General features: G+C 41.5%; 2 protein-coding genes across 5 annotated transcripts in view; one reads left to right on the top strand and one right to left on the bottom strand.

Annotated features, from left to right (window-relative positions):
• LOC135517611 (probable ATP-dependent DNA helicase HFM1) overlaps positions 1 to 4,479 on the bottom strand; it is a 30,784-nt gene extending 26,305 nt beyond the window's left edge. The window contains exons 1-10 of one of the 4 annotated variants that reach the window (XM_064942081.1): positions 4,325 to 4,479; positions 3,344 to 3,448; positions 3,116 to 3,228; positions 2,581 to 2,866; positions 2,062 to 2,330; positions 1,709 to 1,750; positions 1,487 to 1,557; positions 1,265 to 1,397; positions 860 to 1,011; positions 187 to 264 (exon numbers count right to left, since the gene is read on the bottom strand). In XM_064942081.1, the coding sequence (XP_064798153.1) occupies positions 187 to 264; positions 860 to 1,011; positions 1,265 to 1,397; positions 1,487 to 1,557; positions 1,709 to 1,750; positions 2,062 to 2,330; positions 2,581 to 2,866; positions 3,116 to 3,228; positions 3,344 to 3,414 (1,215 nt within the window). In that variant the 5' untranslated portion in view covers positions 3,415 to 3,448; positions 4,325 to 4,479. Of the gene's footprint in view, positions 1 to 186; positions 265 to 859; positions 1,012 to 1,264; positions 1,438 to 1,486; positions 1,558 to 1,708; positions 2,008 to 2,061; positions 2,331 to 2,580; positions 2,867 to 3,115; positions 3,229 to 3,343; positions 3,449 to 4,324 lie in introns of those variants that run through there. The other 3 variants (XM_064942089.1, XM_064942098.1, XM_064942108.1) reach the window with 3 other exon arrangements.
• A 371-nt stretch (positions 4,480 to 4,850) lies between these two features.
• On the top strand, positions 4,851 to 19,051 carry LOC135517583 (zinc finger protein 644-like). Its single transcript, XM_064942023.1, has 7 exons — positions 4,851 to 5,140; positions 5,809 to 5,910; positions 10,970 to 13,541; positions 16,603 to 17,169; positions 17,332 to 17,457; positions 17,667 to 17,772; positions 18,035 to 19,051. The coding sequence occupies exons 3-7, from the start codon at positions 10,985 to 10,987 to the stop codon at positions 18,228 to 18,230; spliced, it is 3,552 nt and encodes a 1,183-aa protein (XP_064798095.1). The 5' UTR covers positions 4,851 to 5,140; positions 5,809 to 5,910; positions 10,970 to 10,984; the 3' UTR covers positions 18,231 to 19,051.
• The last annotated feature ends 1,120 nt before the right edge of the window (positions 19,052 to 20,171 follow it).

Below are 20,171 nucleotides of genomic sequence, written 5' to 3'. Positions count from 1 at the left end.
ACTGACTTTGGTCTTCCAACATGACGCATCTGCAAGCCCTCTATAGAGCACAATCTGTTAATAAAGAAGGTTTCACTCTATCCAAGCTGTTTCAGAGTGTTATTTGGCCAAGTACTGAAAATGGTTGCAGTCCTACCGGAGGGGATTTTGAACCGAACATCAAATACTAAAAACGTATCCACTGACCTCATCAATAAGGAAAAGCCGGACCAACTGCAGCAGGCAGTTATCCCTCCACTTCCTCGTCATGCTGTCCCATTTTTCCTGCGAGAAACAGAGAAATGTGTCTGTGCTTTATCATGAACGGGTTAATAAAGTGTTAACCTTTTCCTGCAGTGGGTTAAATCAGGGTCACACAGAATGTTTCTTGGTAGCCTTAAACAAAACTACTTTGAAACAAAAGTATACACATCACACACATGGTTGTGGGCTTAAACAAACAAACACCTGTACCATGTCAGATATTGAGTTGAAATGCATTCCATTTTGAGCTCCCATCCCAATATTACACTTTAAATATACATCACAGAAGACTGAAATATAACAAAACCATTTGACATAGAAACACCTTGATTTGTATCCGGTTTAAAAAAAAAAGTTGACTAATTATGAAATTATGAAAAATATTAATAAGAATCCACCCATGAGGCCACTAGGTAATTTGACTGCAGGTCGTGAATTGTCTCGATACAACTGAATGTATCCATCCTCGCATCACTAGCAAACCCCTATTGCAACATGGAAATCACGTCTGCTATGGTCACAGGCTCAGCCACTTCATTGCGCTACATATTACACACAAATAAAAATGTCCGCCAGTGACAGGCTATACTGTACACCGGGATACGGTGTCACTCACAGGTGTGGTCATGATGATATTGGCGTCTTGAATCTCAAAGAAGTCGTCGATCTCTGTGTCTCCAGTCAGCTCCTTGCAGCTCAGGCCCAGAGGCCCAAATTTGTTCTTCCAGTCCTCAAAGCGCTGGCTGCATAGAGCTTTGATGGGGGCCACTGAAGACGACAGAAGCATTCTCAATCAATGCAGCTCATCATACAGTTTTCATTTTATAAAATGTTATCAATTTACATTTTTAACACGTAGAATGTATTGGTGTAGTCAGGTCATAAATTACTTACATGTAAGCAACAAACCAGATATCAAGATTGCATACAGGCTGTAGCATGAATCAGCTCTTAATGTCTTAGTGCTTTTTACCTAGTGCTTTTGAGAAGGATACTAAGTACTGTAATTGGAAGGCCTTACTGTACACAGCTTTGACGTTTCTCCAGGGCTCTGTGGTCTCCATCAGTAGGCGGATGATGGCCAACTCAAAAAGCACAGTCTTACCAGAGCCCGTAGGAGCACAAGCCACAAAGTTCTTACCCGTGTATAGAACCTGCAAAACATACATGGCTCATACAAATGTCTCAAGGATACTGTTTTGCTGTTAAGGTTCTTAATTGGATGACAATTCTGAATGCTTACGTCATCTAGGGCTTTTGATTGAACATAGTTGAAGTAAGGGAACTCTTTGAAGACCGATCTAAATTTAGCAGCTGTGTTCATTTGATTAAGGACACCCAACAAACGGCCCACAATTGTTCCTTAGATTTCATGTAGTCATCATCAAGCTTGCATCAATCAAGTATTCATTAACTTTTCATTCCTTGTGTTATTACTGATGATAAAACAGATGCGAAAGGATACGGATTTCAGAGATTGGTCGGAGTATCCCAGGCCCAGAAGTATCTAATATGAAAACAAATCCATAGACATCTCATTTTACATTCGCACTGACAGTGGTAACCCAACCCCAGTCAAAATGGCAGATATTGTCCACCCCCTAGTGGTATTTTTCTGTCATTACAGCAAAGAGGGCATTGGGTAGCGCTCACCTCGTTTCACCCTCATCAAGCTCTAACGAACAGTGACAGGCTGCAGCCATGACCATTACATCTGAGTACATTCTTCAGCTACAACACCTCATCATAGCAATATGTATATGATTTATATATATATAAACACAGACATGGTGTTGGGTTCAGTCTGTGCGGTACTACTTTGTATGTGAAGGGGTTGGGGTGTCATGGGGAGAACATGAGCCCTCTTGGTGCCCTTGTCCTGTGTCTTCTGTGGTTGTCCCCGGGCTGTAGGCGGGCCCAGATCGGTGAGGGGGCCGGAGCCTGCTGCTGACTGCTTTGCCAGCCGAGGCTCTGTCGCCATAGAAACCTGGTCGAAGGTTTGCTGCACTCCGGGTCGTGCCTGGTTGAGGCCTCTGTTTGAGTTTGCGCTGCTGTTCAACACCTGGCCACAGGGAGGTTTGAACAAACTGTAACAACAAAGAGATGATTTAATTTATAGGTAGAGAGATCATAAGTGCTTCCAGTGATATCCCACATATCATGATGTAACTAGTATAGCCATGTATTTGATAAAGAAGGTGCCATTTCAGAAGGGCTCTGACAGACGCCATTACATTTCAAAACAATCTGATGAAGACATGATGGGGGACACTAACATTTACTATGTATTCTGAATGCACAGTATGCACACTCATTAGTTTCACTTGAACGGCTTACCTTCTCCGTAGAGGTGGGCTTTGGCTGAACTCCAGAGAGAAATGTTTCTGCTCCAGTGCATGACCAGACTCATGTGGGGTTTTAGTTTGACCTCTAACCTTTTGGGTATCCTGGGATTTATTCATGAAGTCTTCCCGAGCCCAAAGGGCACACCCGCTCTGTGCCTCAGGTTCTTTTCTTCCATCACTGGTATTCTGATTTAATTTGTTATTCTTGGGAGTGAAAGCATCACCGTCAGCTGCTCTTTTCAAAGGGGGAAGGAATTTGTTGGACTTCTGAGAGAAACCTGCATTGGAGATGGTCAGAAAGGGATTTGATAGACGACATGATAATGCAATGATTGGCAGGAAGGGACATGACTTAAAACAAGACCCAGTTTAAGCCTAGTCTTGAACTAAAAATCCTTTTCAAAAGATAATTTTCATTGAAAGTGCATTTTAGTCCAGGACTCGGCTTAGTCCGTGTCCGGGAAACTGGCCCTTACACTATTGACTGAATTTACTCAAATGATTTAATCACTTCAAATGCCACTTACTGAATGATGAAAGACCCTCTGCCTCTTTCTGGATGTCCTGAGTGGCTGGGATCTGGGAGAGGGACAGAGGGGGTTTCAACTGCCAAGAACTCTGCTCGTGACAAAGTGGCTTTCTGGAGACGGGAGGAGGGCAGGAAAAGGGTTAAGCATGGCTAGGAACTTTGCTCTTGCTAAATACAAATCTAGTGGGGCATGACTGTGGGATGCAGGTTGTTTCTGACAACTCACACTTTGTGGACAACTGGCCTCTCAAAGAAGAGGTTATCCAGGGACAAAGTGCAGTCTTCTGAGTCCAACATCTCATTAGGTCATGTAGGCCTATGCAACAGTCATCTGTAGAATTACAAAGTTAGACATAATCATGGTATACAGTGCAATCGGAAAGTATTCAGAGCAAAGGGTCTGAATATTTATGGGAATAAGGTATTTCTGCTTTTTCTAAAAATCTGTTTTCACTTTGGCATTATGGGGTATTTAATCTGTTTTAGAATGTAATGGAACAAAATGTGGAAAAAGTCAAGGGGTCTGAACACTTTCTGAACACGCTGTATGCAGCAGACACCGACAGGCATTTCAGGGCACCAAGGAGACAGACAATGTTGCCACAACAGGAAAGTCTTTATAGGTACTGCCTAGGTTTGCAGCAACTGGGAGAGATTGTAAGAAAAGTTTAAAAAAATGTGTCAGGAGCCTGACTAGACCTCATAAAATATCTTAATTGTAAACATACTGTAAAGCCTAAATGTTTTTTGTGCAAAGGCCTAAGGTGTTGAAACCCCTACCCCAGATCAACGCAAGATGGCAGTCTCTTGGTCAGGACTAGCAAATATCGTTACTAGTTACCACAGCCACAAAGTCACAAACCCCGCCTATTTCTACAATTTATCTTCTTAAAATTAGACGTTAAACCTAACCACACTGCGTTTGCTTATCCCTGATTTTAAAATAAGACCAAAAAGCACATTTTTGTGTTTATAAATTTTTACTTTGTGGCTGTGGTAACTAATGGAAACCCCCTGGCAAGCTAACGTTAGCTAACTAGGCAGGCAAGTTGGCTCACTTTCATGTAGTTAAGCGACTTATTTGACAAAATATAAATATGTATTATATGACCATAAGAATGACAGCCTGATAATTCGTATTATATTTCAAACTGACGGGTGGCGTGTAAATAGATAATTCAAGTAAGTAAAATCATTTTTAGCCTACCTGTTTCGGTGGGGGGTACTATTATAACTAACTTGTCTCGAGCCGAGACGCTGATGATACCCGCTCGAGGGAGAGCAAATATTTCTATAACTAAACCAAGATAGACCACAGCCTGTCGTTTCCAACGGGAACTAATGAGTGATTGTGGGAAGAAGAAGAAACCAGGTGGGCAGAGCAAAGCACGAGCTAGCGAGATCCTATTGGCGCGTTCTAGCTCATCTGCATATTTCCGTTAGGGACTCTTCCTCTGTGAAGTGCGCGTGTGCAATAATTCGCCTTTGCACCCCTTTATAAACAGCGCGATTTTTAAAAACTTAATCCACCTTGTTCATAACATATTCTAGTTTTGGGAACAAAACTGTATTGAGATAAAATGTTTCATCGATGAGAAAATGTGCAGAATGTCGGCCAAAATCCATCTCGCTCCATCTTCTCCACTGCCGGGCAGTGGGCTTCCTCTCACTACCATATTTGGTAAAGAGTGGAAACGCCAAGCGGACGCTTCACATTTATACATCCGGTGAAATATCTGTCTTATTGTTATATCTGTGGAGATAGGTTTGCCAGCTCAGATTGATCGGCAACTCAAAACATTATTAGCATTTTTTCGTTTTAACACAAAAATAATGTATTGTAAAAATGTATTTCGAATCAAGCTGCTCGATAGACCGTTCGTGTATGTATTTGACAACTAGCTAAATATCAAAGCCATAGGCCCGCTGATCGATTGGTGTGCCGCGCGTTGCGGCTGCCTCTTGACACCAAAACAACTGACAGGTTTCAAAACAACATGCATTGAGTGTTGGCTATACAAAGGTACATTTTATGCGTTATTTGAATATCCTATAAAACGATGAGTGAGGGGGGGTAGAATTAGTGGAAAAAAATATTGCAACGTTTAACAGGTAAGAGCTCACAACCGAAGCCTTGCTGACACGTTCCTACACAGCGAGGATAAAGAGGCTGTGTAATTTGTCTTGATTGCCAGTCATCTTGTGCTACTATGACTGTTGAGTAGCTATAACTGTATCCGCAAGGTGTTCACAAACCCAAATGTGATCCAGACAGAGATTTTTTTAAATATATATATATATATATGCATACATACATTCGCATTGAATGGAAATTACCATCTAACATGTCAATGTATTCGATTTTAATAAAATAACCATTTCAAACCGGCTATCAGTAGCGTCCACCCAATCTTCTACCTATAATAAACGAGGTAGATGATCATCAACTCGGGATTTTTCATGCCGCCTATCTGGGACAAACCACTTTCACTTGCAGGTGAAGCTTATCACGGTGACAAAAGGTTTATGAAAGATCACGGAAGTATAATGAAATGATTACTTACATTGTGAATGTTATATTATATCCCTAGTTCTACACTGGAAAATTGTTGTGCAATTAAAAAGTGCACTCATTAATGCATTTGTGTCGTTCTTGTATTCCCTCTCAAAAAAATGGTTTAACCTACGTAGACCAAGGAAAATGGCGACTGTGAAATGGATGGAAGACGAAAGTGAGCAATAATTCAATGCAACGATTAAAGTGCATATCGTTTGCATTTACACCGTTCAAAGGTAACGTTTCAAGTCTTCTCTAACAATATTGTCACCTCTCGGTATTGCTCAAACATGTCCGGCGTTTTTTGTGTGGTTTTGGTGGAGGTTTTTGTTTTGGTATGGACATTATGGACTGGGTAACGTTAGGCTATTACAAGCGTCCAACAACAGGAAGATTTAAAGAGAAGTAAAGCACATTTGGATCTTTATGGGGCTCGAGGAAGACCACGATTAGTTCGCTATGTTGGTGCTCGAGTGTAAAGGTTGCGCTTTGCTTTGGCATAGCTGGGCTACAGTTCTGCAACGCATAGCTAGAAAGTTTACTATAGAATGCATAACTGTCAACTGCTCATCAACAACGTTACCCATCGGTCTTGCGTAAGGGGTGATCGATTAGCATTTTATTATAAGATATGTTTTGACATTCATGTATTTATGGCTTAATTGACAGGTGTCCTTAAATAGGCATATTTAGCCCACTCATCGCTCACCTTGCTGTCGTTATGTACATGAAAAATTATATTTTTTTCTATTGAAAATGTATCTGTTTAGATCGTTGTGGGGATTCAAACCCTCATGGGATGCTTACCAGGGGTGTATAGAGCCCCACAGTGCAGGTGTAATAATACCCATAAAACCTAGCGGGCAAAGAGGGAAATTGTTTTTCCACTATTCATTTTTCCCATGGGGAATTTTAGAAACACTTAAAATAAGGTCTGTGTTTCGTGTAGGCTTACACTGGCTTGATGTTTTGATAACCATCTAAATCTCTCATGGACAAGGTGACTTATCATTATATTTGGGTCTATTTACTCTGATTCGAATTGCTCATTAGCATCAAAGAAGACATCATGCAAGACTACAGATCCCTGCAAGCTCCTAGCTGAATAATTTCTCGCTGAAACCTTTGCTAAACAGGTATTGTGTCAAACTTGCACAAGACAGTTCACAGAATTGTCAGTTTAAAGAAATCTTGCAAATGTATTAATTACTACTGTTACCAACCGGCTCGTATCCCTTAACATAGAGGGAGACAACGCGGAGGTAAAACTATATACAAGTAACAATGGTGTGTGTGTGTGTAGTCAGTAGTGTAAGTGAGTAGATGCGTGCAACGATGGTGATAATGAGGGGTGCCAAAACAAACTAACATGAAGAAGCCCTAAAATGCTGCAACCAGAGAGAGAGAGAGTCTCCTCGGTGTATGGGGGGGGGGGGTGTATTTATCCCCGGGACACACCCGAGCCCAGAGGTGTTTCATTTCGCTGACGACCCTCCCAGCTCCGCACACCGACATCCTATTAAGAAAAACGAGCAGAGAGAAAGAATTTGTCACTCCTCATAAAACCGGGGACCACCAAGGACACTGGAACACCACACCAATCAAAAAAATTAGAAATGTAAACATTCAACTATATATATATATATATATATATCAACAAAATACTGCTCTAGTTAACCCTAACCCATGTGCCACAGCCAACCTGAGGACAACACAAAATATGCAGTAGCTCGTCATGTAAACGACACGGATACGTCACAACTCTGGGACCACACGCATAAGAAAATGCATGTCCACTGATCAATAGGACCAGACGCGTTCAGGAACCGGGTGCACGAGAGAGAGCGTCAGCATTATCAGACCCCCTGTTGAGCCACACATCGAGATGGAATTCCTGTGAAAACAAACACCATTACCTCTGGTTGGGACACATCATAGACCTCAAGGTGAGAGGGTTATGGTCGGCGTAGACCACGTTAGGTACAACACCCGACCTGATGTACACCTCAAAGTGTTGTAGCGCCCATATGAGTGCTAGCACTTCTTTTTCCGCCACGGAGTAGTTAAACTGATAACAGTTAAACTTCTTAGTTTATTTTCAAACGGGCCTCTTAACACCGGACACATCTGCTTGCAGCAGGACATGTGATTTGCAGTGGAATGAGAAATCCACGCGAGGAGTAACTAGCACTGGAGTTGGGGCAAGCAACCTCTCTGCGTCATCAAAAGCCTGCGACAGTGAGGAGACCATACTTAAACCCACTTAGCTTTCAGCAAATCTGTCAGGGGAGTGACTATGGTAGAAAAGTTCCTACTGAAACTATGATAATAACCAATCATTCCCAAGAAACAGTTCTTTAGAGGTTGGCGGTGGAAAAGCATCAATAGCTACCACTTTAGCCCAAACAGGACGCACCTCACCCTGTCCAATCACCTTACCAAGGAACGTAACTGTCACCTGAGCACCTCCCACTTTGCCAAGTTGATAGTGAGGCGACCCACAGCCAGGCGGTCGAACAAGGCTTGAATACGGGACAGATGCTCCTAAAGTAGCTGCAGAAACCAATACATTGTCCAGATAAACAGTGCCCCAGACCGGAGACAACCCTATTCATAAGGCGCTGTAAAGTGGCAGGTGTGTTCCGCAGGCCGAAACTCATAACCAAATACGAGTACAGACCGAAGGGTGTAATAAAGGTAGAGATTTTGTGTGCCTTACGTGTCAGTGGCACCTGCTCACAAACTTCGCTACTCCGACCTGATCAACGCAGTCCTCCATCCGAGGAAGAGGAAATTATTTTGGCTTAGTGACACTATTTACCTTACGGTAGTCCGTACAAAATCTGTTTGTCCCATCCGGTTTACAGACCAAGATACAGGGAGAAGCCCAGCTGGAGAAAGAAGGCTCTACAATATCACTCTCCAGCATGTACCTGATCTCAGCATCTAGACAATGCTGTTTCTCTGAAGAAACTCTATAGAACCGCTGACGGATGAGGTCAGCATCCCCAATGCCAATATCGTGTTCTATCAAGTTTGTACGTGTCAACGTATCAGAAAACAAAACTTGAAAACTCAGAATCAGACCGACCAACTCGTCTCGCCTATCAGCAGGTAGATGAGCGAGAAGGCTATCTAAAACATCCAGTTACTGAATTTTTCAATCTACCCTGCAGTATACAATCGTCGGGACCAGGGATGACATCCTCACCATACAAGGACATAGCATGACAAAAAGAAGAACCTAGCGATGTAACCGTACCGAACAAAAGCTTGCCACCATTGGACTCTGGAGCAGTGGAAAAACTTTGTTCGTGCTCGGCCCCTTAGCTCCAGTAAAGGGACATTTTAACGCTACAGTATACAATGACATTCTAGATGATTCTGTGCTTCCAACTTTGTGGCAACAGTTTGGGGAAGGCCATTTCCTGTTTCAGCATAACAATGCCCCCATGCAGAAAGCGAGGTCCACACAGAAATGGTTTGTCTATAGGTATGGAAGAACTTGACTGGCCAGCACAGAGCCCTGACCTCATCCCCATCGAATACCTTTGGGATAAATTGGAACGCTGATTGCTAGCCAGGCTTAATCATCCAACATCAGTGCCCGACCTCACTAATGCTCTTGTGGCTGAATGGATCAAGTCCCTGCAGCAAAGTTCCAACATCTGGTTGAAAATCTTCCCAGAAGAGTGGAGGCTGTTATAGCAGCAAAGAGGGGACCAACTCCATATTAATGCCCCTGATTTTGTTATGATATGTGTGATGAGCAGGTGTCCACATACATTTGGTCATGTAGTGTATTATGAGAGTTGTTAAGCATATGTTTACTCCTGAATTTATTTAGGCTTGCCATAACAAAGGGGTTGAATACTTGGTCACTAAAGACATTTCAGATTTAAAATTTTAATTTAATTAATTTGTAAAAGTTTAGAGAAACATAATTCCACTTTAACATCATGGGGTATTGTGTGTAGGCCAGTGGCGACAAAGTGCATTTAATAAACGTTTTTAATTTGCGCTGTAACACAACAAAATGTTGAAAATACTTTCAGAAGGCAATGTAATCCAACACAATATCAAAACATTTCAGTAAACCAGTTATTTTATTTACAGCTAGGCTAAATAACAGTATATTTCTTCTCCATTGTGAAAGTGTTTACAAATGCAAAAGTGAGCCTTACCTACAAAAACAAACTCAACATGCAACATATAAGGAAGTCAGCCAATTGAAATAAATTCATTAGGCCCTAATCTATGGATTTCACATGACTGGGAATACAGATATGGATCTGTTGGTCAAAGATACCTTTAACAAAAAGGTAGATCAGAAAACCAGTCAGTATCTGGGTTGACCACCATTTACCTCATGCAGCACGACCCATCTCCTTCACAGAGTTGATCAGGCTGTTGATTGTGGCCTGTAGAATGTTGTCCCACTCTTCAATGGTTGTGCAATGTTGCTGGATATTGGCAGGAACTGGAACACGCTGTTGTACACGTTGATCCAGAGCATCCCAAATTTGCTCAATGGGTGACATGTCTGGTGAGTATACAGGCCATGGAAGAACTGGGACATTTTCAGCTTCTAGGAATTGTGTACAGATCCTTGCGACATGGGGCCATGCTGAAACATGAGGCGGATGAATGGCACGACAATGGGCCTCGTGATTTTGTCACGGCATCTGTGCATTTAAATTGCCATAGATAAAATGCAAGTGTGTTTGTTGTCATTAGCTTATGCCTACCCATACCGTAACCCCACTGCCAAATTTTCTAACACAACATTGGAGGTAGCTTATGGTAGAGAAATTAACATTCAATTCTCTGGCAACAGCTCTGGTGGACATTCCTGCAATCTACATGCCAATTCCACACTCCTTTAAAGCTTGAGACATACGTGGCATTGTGTCTTGTGGCCTTTTATTGTCCCAAGCACAAGGTGCACCTATGTAATGATCATGCTGTTTAATAGTTTTCTTGATATGCCACACTTGTCAGGTGGATGGATTATTTTGGCAAAGGAAAATTGCTCACGAACAGGGATGTAAACATTTTAGAGAAATAAGCTGTTTGTGTATATGGAACATTTCTGGGATATTTTATTTCAGCTCATTAAACACGGGACCAACACTTGTTACATTTTATACTTCTGCCAAAAGTCAAACATTTGGGGACACCTACTAATTCAAGAGTTCTTAAAGGAGAGGTACCATATTTGGCAAGTGTAGCCAGCTCGATGATTGATGGGCAAAGTAAACAACTTTCTGTTCTGTTTTTTTTTTCTTTTCCTAGAGTTCAGCTGCAGAAATGTCTGATCTGACCGGTATTGATGAAGAAGAGAAAGATGTGATTGACCCTTTAGATCTCTTTCAAGATCTAATGAGAAATCAGACGCCCTTGTTTATAGAAACGTTGGACAGACCTCCGACTTCTCCTCTGAGAGAAAATAGTGTCCTTGATGTTCTCTCAAACACAAATGTGTTGTCTGTGAATGGACCTTCTTCACACCAGGCCTTCGAATCCGATGAACTCAACAGCTTGTCAACAGAAAAGGAGGAGGAAAAGAGCATTACTCAGTTGAAGACTGTTCAGGACATTGACACTACAGGGATATGGGGTTTCGATGTAGAATCTTCAGAGAACTCAATGGATAATTATGAGGATCCCCTGTGCTGGGACCCTCAGAGAGAATTCATGCAGTTTCTGTGGGACGACCACAATGATTCTCCTGTGGAGGAGCCACCAACGGCAGATCCTCCCCCAAACAGCCAAAGGAGGAGGAAACGCAAAATGGACATGGTGGTCATGGTAGATCCCTCAGAGGAACTCTTCTCTGATTTGAGCCTCAAGTCAACAAAGGACGTATTTCATGAGGATCTAGAAGAACCTGTTCCCATCAACAAGGTCCAATCCTTGAGAGAACGCTGCAAACCTCAATCATTGACAATGAAGAAAGCACCGTATCCCAATGGAACTGTAGAGGCCATCAAGCAACTTATCTTCAACGCGCCTGCAAGAAATCCACATGAGACAAGTGTGGCTCACAGGCTTAAAACGCTGAAAGAGAAACCGCTGACTGACTCTTGTTCAGAGGAGGAGCCATTGTTTTTTCCTTGCACAAAGTGCAACATCAATTTCAAGGAGAAGAACCATTTGCACCGGCACATGAGGACTCACACAGATCCGCCCAGTCTGATCAACATTCCAAAGCCTTTTATATGCAGAGAGTGTGGACAGTCGTTCCGCTTTCGTAATTCTCTCCTTCGTCACATGACCATTCACCAGGAGAGAAGAGAGAGACTCATGGAGGAGATCAAGGGCATGAATGAATTGAAGGATGAGGGCACAGATGCAAGGCTACAGTGCCCCCAGTGCACTTTTGGAACAAATTGTCCAAATACATTTGTTCAACATGCCAAGACTCATGAGAAGGACAAGAGGTACTACGACTGTAAGAATTGTAACTATATGGCTGTGACTGTGTTGGAACTTGAGAGACACATGAACAAAGAACACAGTCTCTGGAAAAACCTTGACGAGCCAGATAAACCCAGAGTGTTTAGGTCAAAGGAAGATGATAAAACACCTCATTCCTACTCCTGTAACCATTGTTCTTATGGCACATCAAGCAAAAACATCTTCAAAAATCATCTTGAGATTCGTCATAATCAGACATACGAGGAGCATGACGTTTTCCAGAGTAGAGAAAAAATTGAGGATGCACCTTCTGAGAAGCACTTCCCCATTAGGAAACCCACAGTAGTAAATTCATTTGCTTCAGAGCTGACATCAAAATTATCTGTGAAAAAAATGGCTTTCAGAAAAATAACAGATTTGCCTTGTGATTCAAATGACGTTTCTGATCTTTTCAAAAAGGATAAGGTAGTTCACAGAGCGCAAAGAGGCTTCAAATCTCAAACCACAGAGTCAAAACTTGACAAGTCAATAAATAATCTATTGTCTCGACAAAGACGTGACAAGCAGAGGAATGAAAAAAATGATGTCACCACAGGTTTTTTTTTTGTCGAGGGCACAAATGGTGATCATGATTTTGGACGAACATTGTCAGGAATTTCAGAAAATCCCAATTCTTCTTCAAATGGCCACAAACATTTATTGGCATCTAAGTTGGAGAATAATATCTTAAACTGGAATCACAGCCAGAATTTAAGGGAAGGTAATAGTGCAGACCTCAACCGCAAGCATGTCTCTAAACTTGTCGTAGAATTGCCAGTTAGGAAAAAATCACCTTCCAAAAGAAAAATGTCCACCCCTTATCGCAATACCGTTGACCAGGACTCTTACTGCATTTTACCAAAACATTTGCAAAGCCAGAAAATGCAAAATATGGTGGAGGTGATGGAAGACGGTGATAATAATGATGTCTTCCAGTATAGTGATGGCACAGATGCCAACAATAAAATTCTCTCTAAAAGTGAAATCAAGCAAGAGAAACCGTACATTGGTAATTCCTTTAGCAGAGGAATGTCTATGAAAGGAGTCCTTGGAACCTCTGAAGACCTGTCTGATAAAGGTCAAGGCAGGAATTATCGGCACAAGCCTGTTGTCAAGGAAGAGTGCATAGAAACACAGGTTTTTGGAGAGAACCTTGCGCCCAACTCAGTGCCAGTGAGTGAACCCTTTTTAGATGCTGATTCGGAAGGGAGTGGGGAGCGGAAGACCTGTCCTTACTGTCCTGCAGAGTTCGAGTCGGGTGTGGGATTATCCAATCACGTGAGAGGGCATCTGCATAGAGTTGGACTGAATTACAATGCACGCCATGTGGTATCACGAGAGCAGGTGGCTTCTCAAGACAGGAAACATCGCATCCGTCGAAAGATGGGTGCAATACGACTGAAAAAAGGTACTATTTTCCATGATCTTTTTCCTTTATTTTCCTAGATCTAAATTAATGTAGCATTGGGGGGGAAAAATCCATAAATCCAGCCATAGAGAATAACTCATCATCATCAAAAAAAGTGCTTTATAACATGCACAATTAGAAGCATCAATCTATATAGATCAAGCGTGACTAAATTCGAGTAACTTTGCTCACCGCATCCTCCTTCGATTGTCTCGTCTTGGCTTCCACGAAAAAAGCCCCCACCTGCTGATCTGCACGAAGTGTTTGCGTGCCACTGGCGATGTACTTTGCTGGACATGCTAGCTGTTCTTGGTGGCGCATCATCACTTCAAACGCATTCCGTCGTGGTGTTATCGGTTGGCCTACTACTACTGGTAGTGCCGGTAAAATGTAAGTTATGAATCACAAATCAACGCACAGCTGACACGCTTCGATTTCATCAATAAAATTTTACTTCAATTTGGTTGTCCAAAATACTATCAGCTTGTACTGCGTCTTTGCTGATGAATGCCCTGATCTCTGGCCAGTCAATTGGTAAAATTACATTGTTCTATTAATCACTTCTAATAGATCTGAAAATGATGCAATAACCATGAATTTAACCGACTGTTTAATGAGAGACGTCCAACGTTTAACCTGGACACAAATAAACTCAGCAAAAAAAGAAACGTCCTCTCACTGTCACCTGCGTTTATTTTCAGCAAACTTAACATGTCTAAATATTTGTATAAACATAACCAGATTCAACAACTGAGACATAAACTGAACAAGTTCCACAGACGTGACTAACAGAAATGGAATAATGTGTCCCTGAACAAAGGGGGGGGGTCAAAATCAAAAGTAAGTCAGTATCTGGTGCAGCCACCAGCTGCATTAAGTACTGCAGTGCATATCCTCCTCGGACAGTTGTTGCCATCCTGTACCTGTCCTGCAGGTGTGATGTTCGGATGTACCAATCCTGTGCAGGTGTTACACGTGGTCTGCCATTTCGAGGACGATCAGCTGTCCGTCCTGTCTCCTTGTAGCGCTGTCTTAGGCGTCTCACAGTAGGGACATTGCAATTTATTGCCCTGGCCACATCTGCAGTCCTCATGCCTCCTTGCAGCATGCCTAAGGCACATTCATGCAGATGAGCAGGGACCCTGGGCATCTTTCTTTTGGTGTTTTTCAGAGTCAGTAGAAAGGCCTCTAGTGTCCTAGGTTTTCATAACTGTGACCTTACTTGCCTACCGTCTGTAAGCTGTTGGTGTCTTAACGACTGTTCTATAGGTGCATGTTCATTAATTATTTATGGTTCATTGAACAAGCATGGGAAACAGTGTTTAAACCCTTTACAATGAAGATCTGAAGTTATTTGGATTTTTACGAATTATCTTTGAAAGACGGGGTCCTGAAAAAGGGACGTTTCTTTTTTTGCTGAGTTTATTTTGAGAGTAGCTTCCCCAACACCGCTAAATTTATTATTTTGCCCAAGTTTATCATAGGACATGAACAGAATGCATGAGTGATTCGTATTTCCTGCAACTTTCTGAAGAGGTAACGAGAATGCCCCTGTGTGTGTGCGCAGTACGCATGTCTAACAATTTGTATAGCCATTAGCGATGACGCTAATGAAGACAGTCTTCTGGTAGATTGATAGGCTTTCCCAAAAACCTTCTCAATTAAATGTTAACTACAAAGTAGCCTATGTTTACCTGGCAGATTTATATCAAGATTATTTTCATCAATCTAGTGGCTATTTGTTTTTCAACCTCTACCATCACATGTGCACTATAAAAACACAGCTTAAAAACAGTCTCTTGTTCATTGCACGCTTGAATTAAAGGGTAACTACACCCAAAAATACATTTCTACGATTTTTCGCAGCCCTCGAAAGTGGACTCCAATTTTGTTGTTTTTCTAGTAAAGTGTGATTTTGAGAGCGAAAACCTGAAATGGGAAAACAGAAATAAAACAGATTTTATAGGGCCCTACCTAATAATAATTTTAAATACAGTTAGGCTATGTTACATCAGAAATATATAAACCCTTTCATTTGTTCATTTTAACCTTTAATACATTTTTCAAGATAATGTGGGCTATTTTCTTAATTTTTAATAAAATACATAATTTGAAGAACAAGCATTGCAGCAATGCATATATTGCAGTAAAACTGTAAATAAGTTAATTTAAAGAGATTTTTTTGGGGATTTTACATTTTGTTGTCGTCTTCCAAGTTGTTTCCGCGGGTCGCAAATAGCAAATTTAGCATGACACAAGCTGAATTAAATGTAAAAGGCATTGAAAATAAAAAGCATGGGGTACACACGTTAACATTTCACAGAGATACACTTGTTTTTGTGAGATGTCTTTGAAAAATAACAGGAACATTGCATTAATATGAACAGTGTATACTAAAATATGAAAATACTACGTCTTGTTTCAAAATCATCATCTAGCTTACCTTTTTATATATTGTTTTATGTCCTCCGGATTTGAGAAGAAAGATGACGAGTTCAACGGTGAACCTGTCTGAAGCCTTAATTCTCACACAGCAATCCAGCCTAGCTGATGCCATGCTATTTTCCTGATATATGACCACTTTTTTTTACTGTTTTCCATTGATTTAAGAACCCTAATTTTGACCCTTGACCCAAATAAGTTTTTAATGGATTATGATCAGAGACATGAGGTTTGGACCATTTGTTTTCTTAGAGGATTATCTACACAATTAACATGTTATTTGAACCATTGTTCAAAAGATGCGTTTTTGATTGGACACCCTACACTACACTGAACAAATAAATTAATTTTGCTGTGTATTTCGGATGGAATCAAGACATTAGAATGTACCAGAGGCCACCAAAATAGAGCTCCTTCGGCAAAAACTCCTCGCCCTCCGGCACAGGGAACCTGGCTGGTTACTTATCACATTTGGCTAGCTACTCTATGTACTTGTGGAAAACATTACTCAATAATTTGGTTTGTTTTTCTTTAATTTTGAATTGGGATGGGAACTAATTTCCTTGGCATACAAAGAATGTTTTGACCAATTATTTCTGTTGTGTTGCTATGTTTTCAGCACCCAAGTTTGGGTCTGAGGGCGCTCCTGTCCGAGGGCACTCCTGTCCACTATGTGGGGACTCTTTTGATAATAAGACTGGGCTATCTAACCATGTTCGGGGCCATCTGAAACGGCTCGGAAAATCCATCGCCACGAAGTCCAAGTCCCCAATGTTGTTGCTCCGGGAGCTGATGCGTGACAAGGGAGAGTTCCAGAGAGCTCTGCAGATTCTGGGCAAGAAACGGATCCCCCCCCATTCCAGAATCCCCTCAAAGCAGGTCACCTCTAATCACCTGACACCCTCTAAACAGAATCCCATTCAGAACCTCTACAACAATGCCAAACCACTTGTGCCCATGTATACTCTATCAGGGGAAAACTTGGATAAACAGGCAGAGACTAAGTTGGAGGTAAAGGGTTCACTCTCGAGTGCCTTGATAGGAATTCTGAAGAAGAGGAAGTGTCAGGAGGACTCAAAGTTGAGGACTTCATCTCAAACGGCAAGAAGTGCCCTGGCAGTTTCCTCCATCAGCGAGTACGGTAGAGGAGCACAAGTCAACTCAACACTCTCAAACTCTACATCGGGTGAGACCAAGGCTAAATGTAAAGTTTGGGATAAAGGGCTGTTAACCAAAGACAAAATGTTAGCATGAAAGATGTGAATGCCAAATGGATTACGTTGGCGTGCAAAACCATTCCTGATGTGGTCAAAAATGTGACCGATTTTCATTCAATATTGTTTCACAGAGAAAGGTGAATTCAACAGGAAGGTGTGTGTCCATTGCAAGGCAACCTTCCACAGCGGTGTTAGTCTGTCCAATCACTTGCGGGCATACGCAAAACGAAAGAGCACTGCCTTGCTGGAGGGAACAAGTAAGTGCCTTCGCATCATCAGCGGCACATGTTCACAAAGTAACATCACTACTGCACATTTCTTACAGCCTTACTACTGTACAGTGAACACAATGATTTCCTTAATGTCACTGCCTCACACAGACTCCCTGTGTAAGTTCACACATGGTCACCAGTCAAGACTGAACTTACCTGAGCATATTGCTCTTGCCCTGTTCTTAATGTTTCAGCGTATGACTGTAAACAAAGGAGGCAGAGATCAAGGCCTGGTTCCAAGAAGAAGATGTCCCCCACTATGCCGAACGCACCAGAGGAGATGTATAGGCTAACCTGCAGGTACTCTGTACCTCATCTTATATGCCACAAAGTTTGACCACATACTGTCTATGCCATTGGTGGAAATTATTGTATTATTCATTTACATTTTTACTACTCAGATTTTAAGTTGGGGCGAAGCTCTATTCAATGCATTATTTGTTGTGATGCTTTAAAAGGAATGTTAAGCTGACCAAAGATTTTTGCTTGGTTGAAGCTTCTACTGTCTTTGAGGCCCACTTCTGAATGGGGGGGGGTCTTACTATGCTTGGATCCTCTGCAGATTCTGTGACCTGGTCTTCCAGGGCCCCTTGTCGGTCCAGGAGGACTGGATAAAGCATCTACAAAGGCACATTATGAACGCCAGTGTCCCCCACACAGGAGCAGGCATGAGGGAGGTCACCTCACTGCCCAGGGACCCGTCCTACCCCACCTCTGACAGACAGACACCGTCACTGGCAACTCACACTGCCTCCTAAGCCAAGGTTTTTAAAAAGTATATATTTTGGTTCAGCTGAGTGTATGAACATTGGATGTTCCTTCAGTTTTATACAATTGAATAAAAAAATGGCCACTATTACAACACACAATTTCAGGAGTTTGACTACCTAATCTCTTAAAACACATTTTTATTTTTTTGTATATTGTTACATTTTATCAGCATTTTAAATGTCCCATGTTAGGAATATGATTCCATGTGGGCTGACTGTTTTCTTTGTTTATGCAGTAATGTAGTGTGGAAGCCATTTCCAATAGAGACAACTCTTACCTCAGATTACGGAATTCTCTGTCCATTTGGTCCAGTTTGGGAGCACCCTTTCTCTGTATAATAATATATTGACATTTATGCTACACACGAAAATGGGACAAATACAATCCTCTTCTGTATTCAAATCATATTGCTACCATTTGTTTATGCGTGGAGGGGGTTCTGGGTATAAAAAAAATGGAGAGTCATCAACTAATCTTCAGGCAGATTTCCTATCAATATCGGTAAGTATGGCGTGTGAGTTAATCACAGATCATAAGGTTCAAAACATGGATGGAATGTTTTTGGGGGGGTGATAGTCACAAACAGCAGTTGTCTGCATATTAACTCAAACTCCTAAATTAATAGGGTTTATCAGTCACAGTTTGTGTTCTCGATAATGCAGTCACAGTGTGGATTGTTGCTGCCTTTCATGAATAACTCACCTGTATTTAATGTTTTGAAATAATTTGTTTAAATGTATATCATACCGATATTATACTGAAACAATTTTTTGATGTTCTAAATAAAACTATGGTTTTGTCATCTGGATTGACCTGTTGGTGTTTTCTTTAGCAGTTGCCAACTGTTGTACTGAACAAAAGTATAAACGTGTGTTGGTCCCATGTTTCATGAGCTGAATAAAAGATCCCAGAAATGTTCCGTACACCAGTGGTGTAAAGTGCTTAAGTATAAACTACTTTAAAAAGTACTACTTAAGCAGACTCACTAAACACAAATGCTTCGTTTGTAAATTGGGAGTGTGCCTCTGGCTATACGTAAATGAATGAAACAAGAAAACCGTGTCGTTTGGTTTGCTTAATATAAAGAATGTGAAATGATTTATACTTTTGGTACTTAAGTATATTTTAGCAATTACATTTAGTTTTGATACTTACTGTAAGTATATTTAAAACCCAATACTTCGGTTGTATTTTACTGGTTGACTTTTACTTGAGTAATTTTCTATTGATGTGTCTTTACTTTAACTGAAGTATGACAATTGGGTACTTTTTCCACCACTGCCATACACACAAAATGCTTTTTTCTCTCAAGTGATGCACAAAAATGTGTTTACATTCCTGTTTGTGAGCATTTTATCCTATGTCAAGATAATCCACCTGATGGGTGTTGATAAGAAGCTGATTAAACATCATTACACAGGTGCACCTAAAGGCCACTGCAGTTTAACACACCACAATGCCATGGATGTTTTGAGGGAGAATGAAATTGGCATGTTGACTGCAGGAATGTCCACCAGAGCTGTTGCCAGATAATTGAATGTTAATTTCTCTACCATAAGCCACCTCCAATGATGTTTTGGAGAATTTGGCAGTAAGTCCAACGTGCCTCCCAACCACAGACCACGTGTAACCACGCCAGCCCAGGACCTCCACATCTGGCTTCTTCCCCTGCTGGATTGTCTGAGGGGACTGGGTGCTGAGGACTATTTCTGTCTGTAATAAAGCCCTTTTGTTGGGAAAACTCATTCTGATTGGCTGGGCCTGTCTCCCCCGTGGGTGGGCCTATGCCCTCCTAGGCTCACCCATGGTGGTGCCCCTGCCCAGTCATGTGAAATCCATAGATTATGGCCTAATTTATTTATTTAAATTGACTGATTATCCTATATGAACTGTAATTCAGCAAAATCTTTGAAATTGTTGCATGTTCC

The sequence above is a fragment of the Oncorhynchus masou genome, chromosome 3 (genome assembly GCF_036934945.1).
Source record: "Oncorhynchus masou masou isolate Uvic2021 chromosome 3, UVic_Omas_1.1, whole genome shotgun sequence".
Classification (NCBI taxonomy): Eukaryota; Metazoa; Chordata; class Actinopteri; order Salmoniformes; family Salmonidae; genus Oncorhynchus; species Oncorhynchus masou.
Note: the sequence above shows the minus strand (reverse complement) of the source record. Positions and strands in the feature narration are given on the sequence as shown.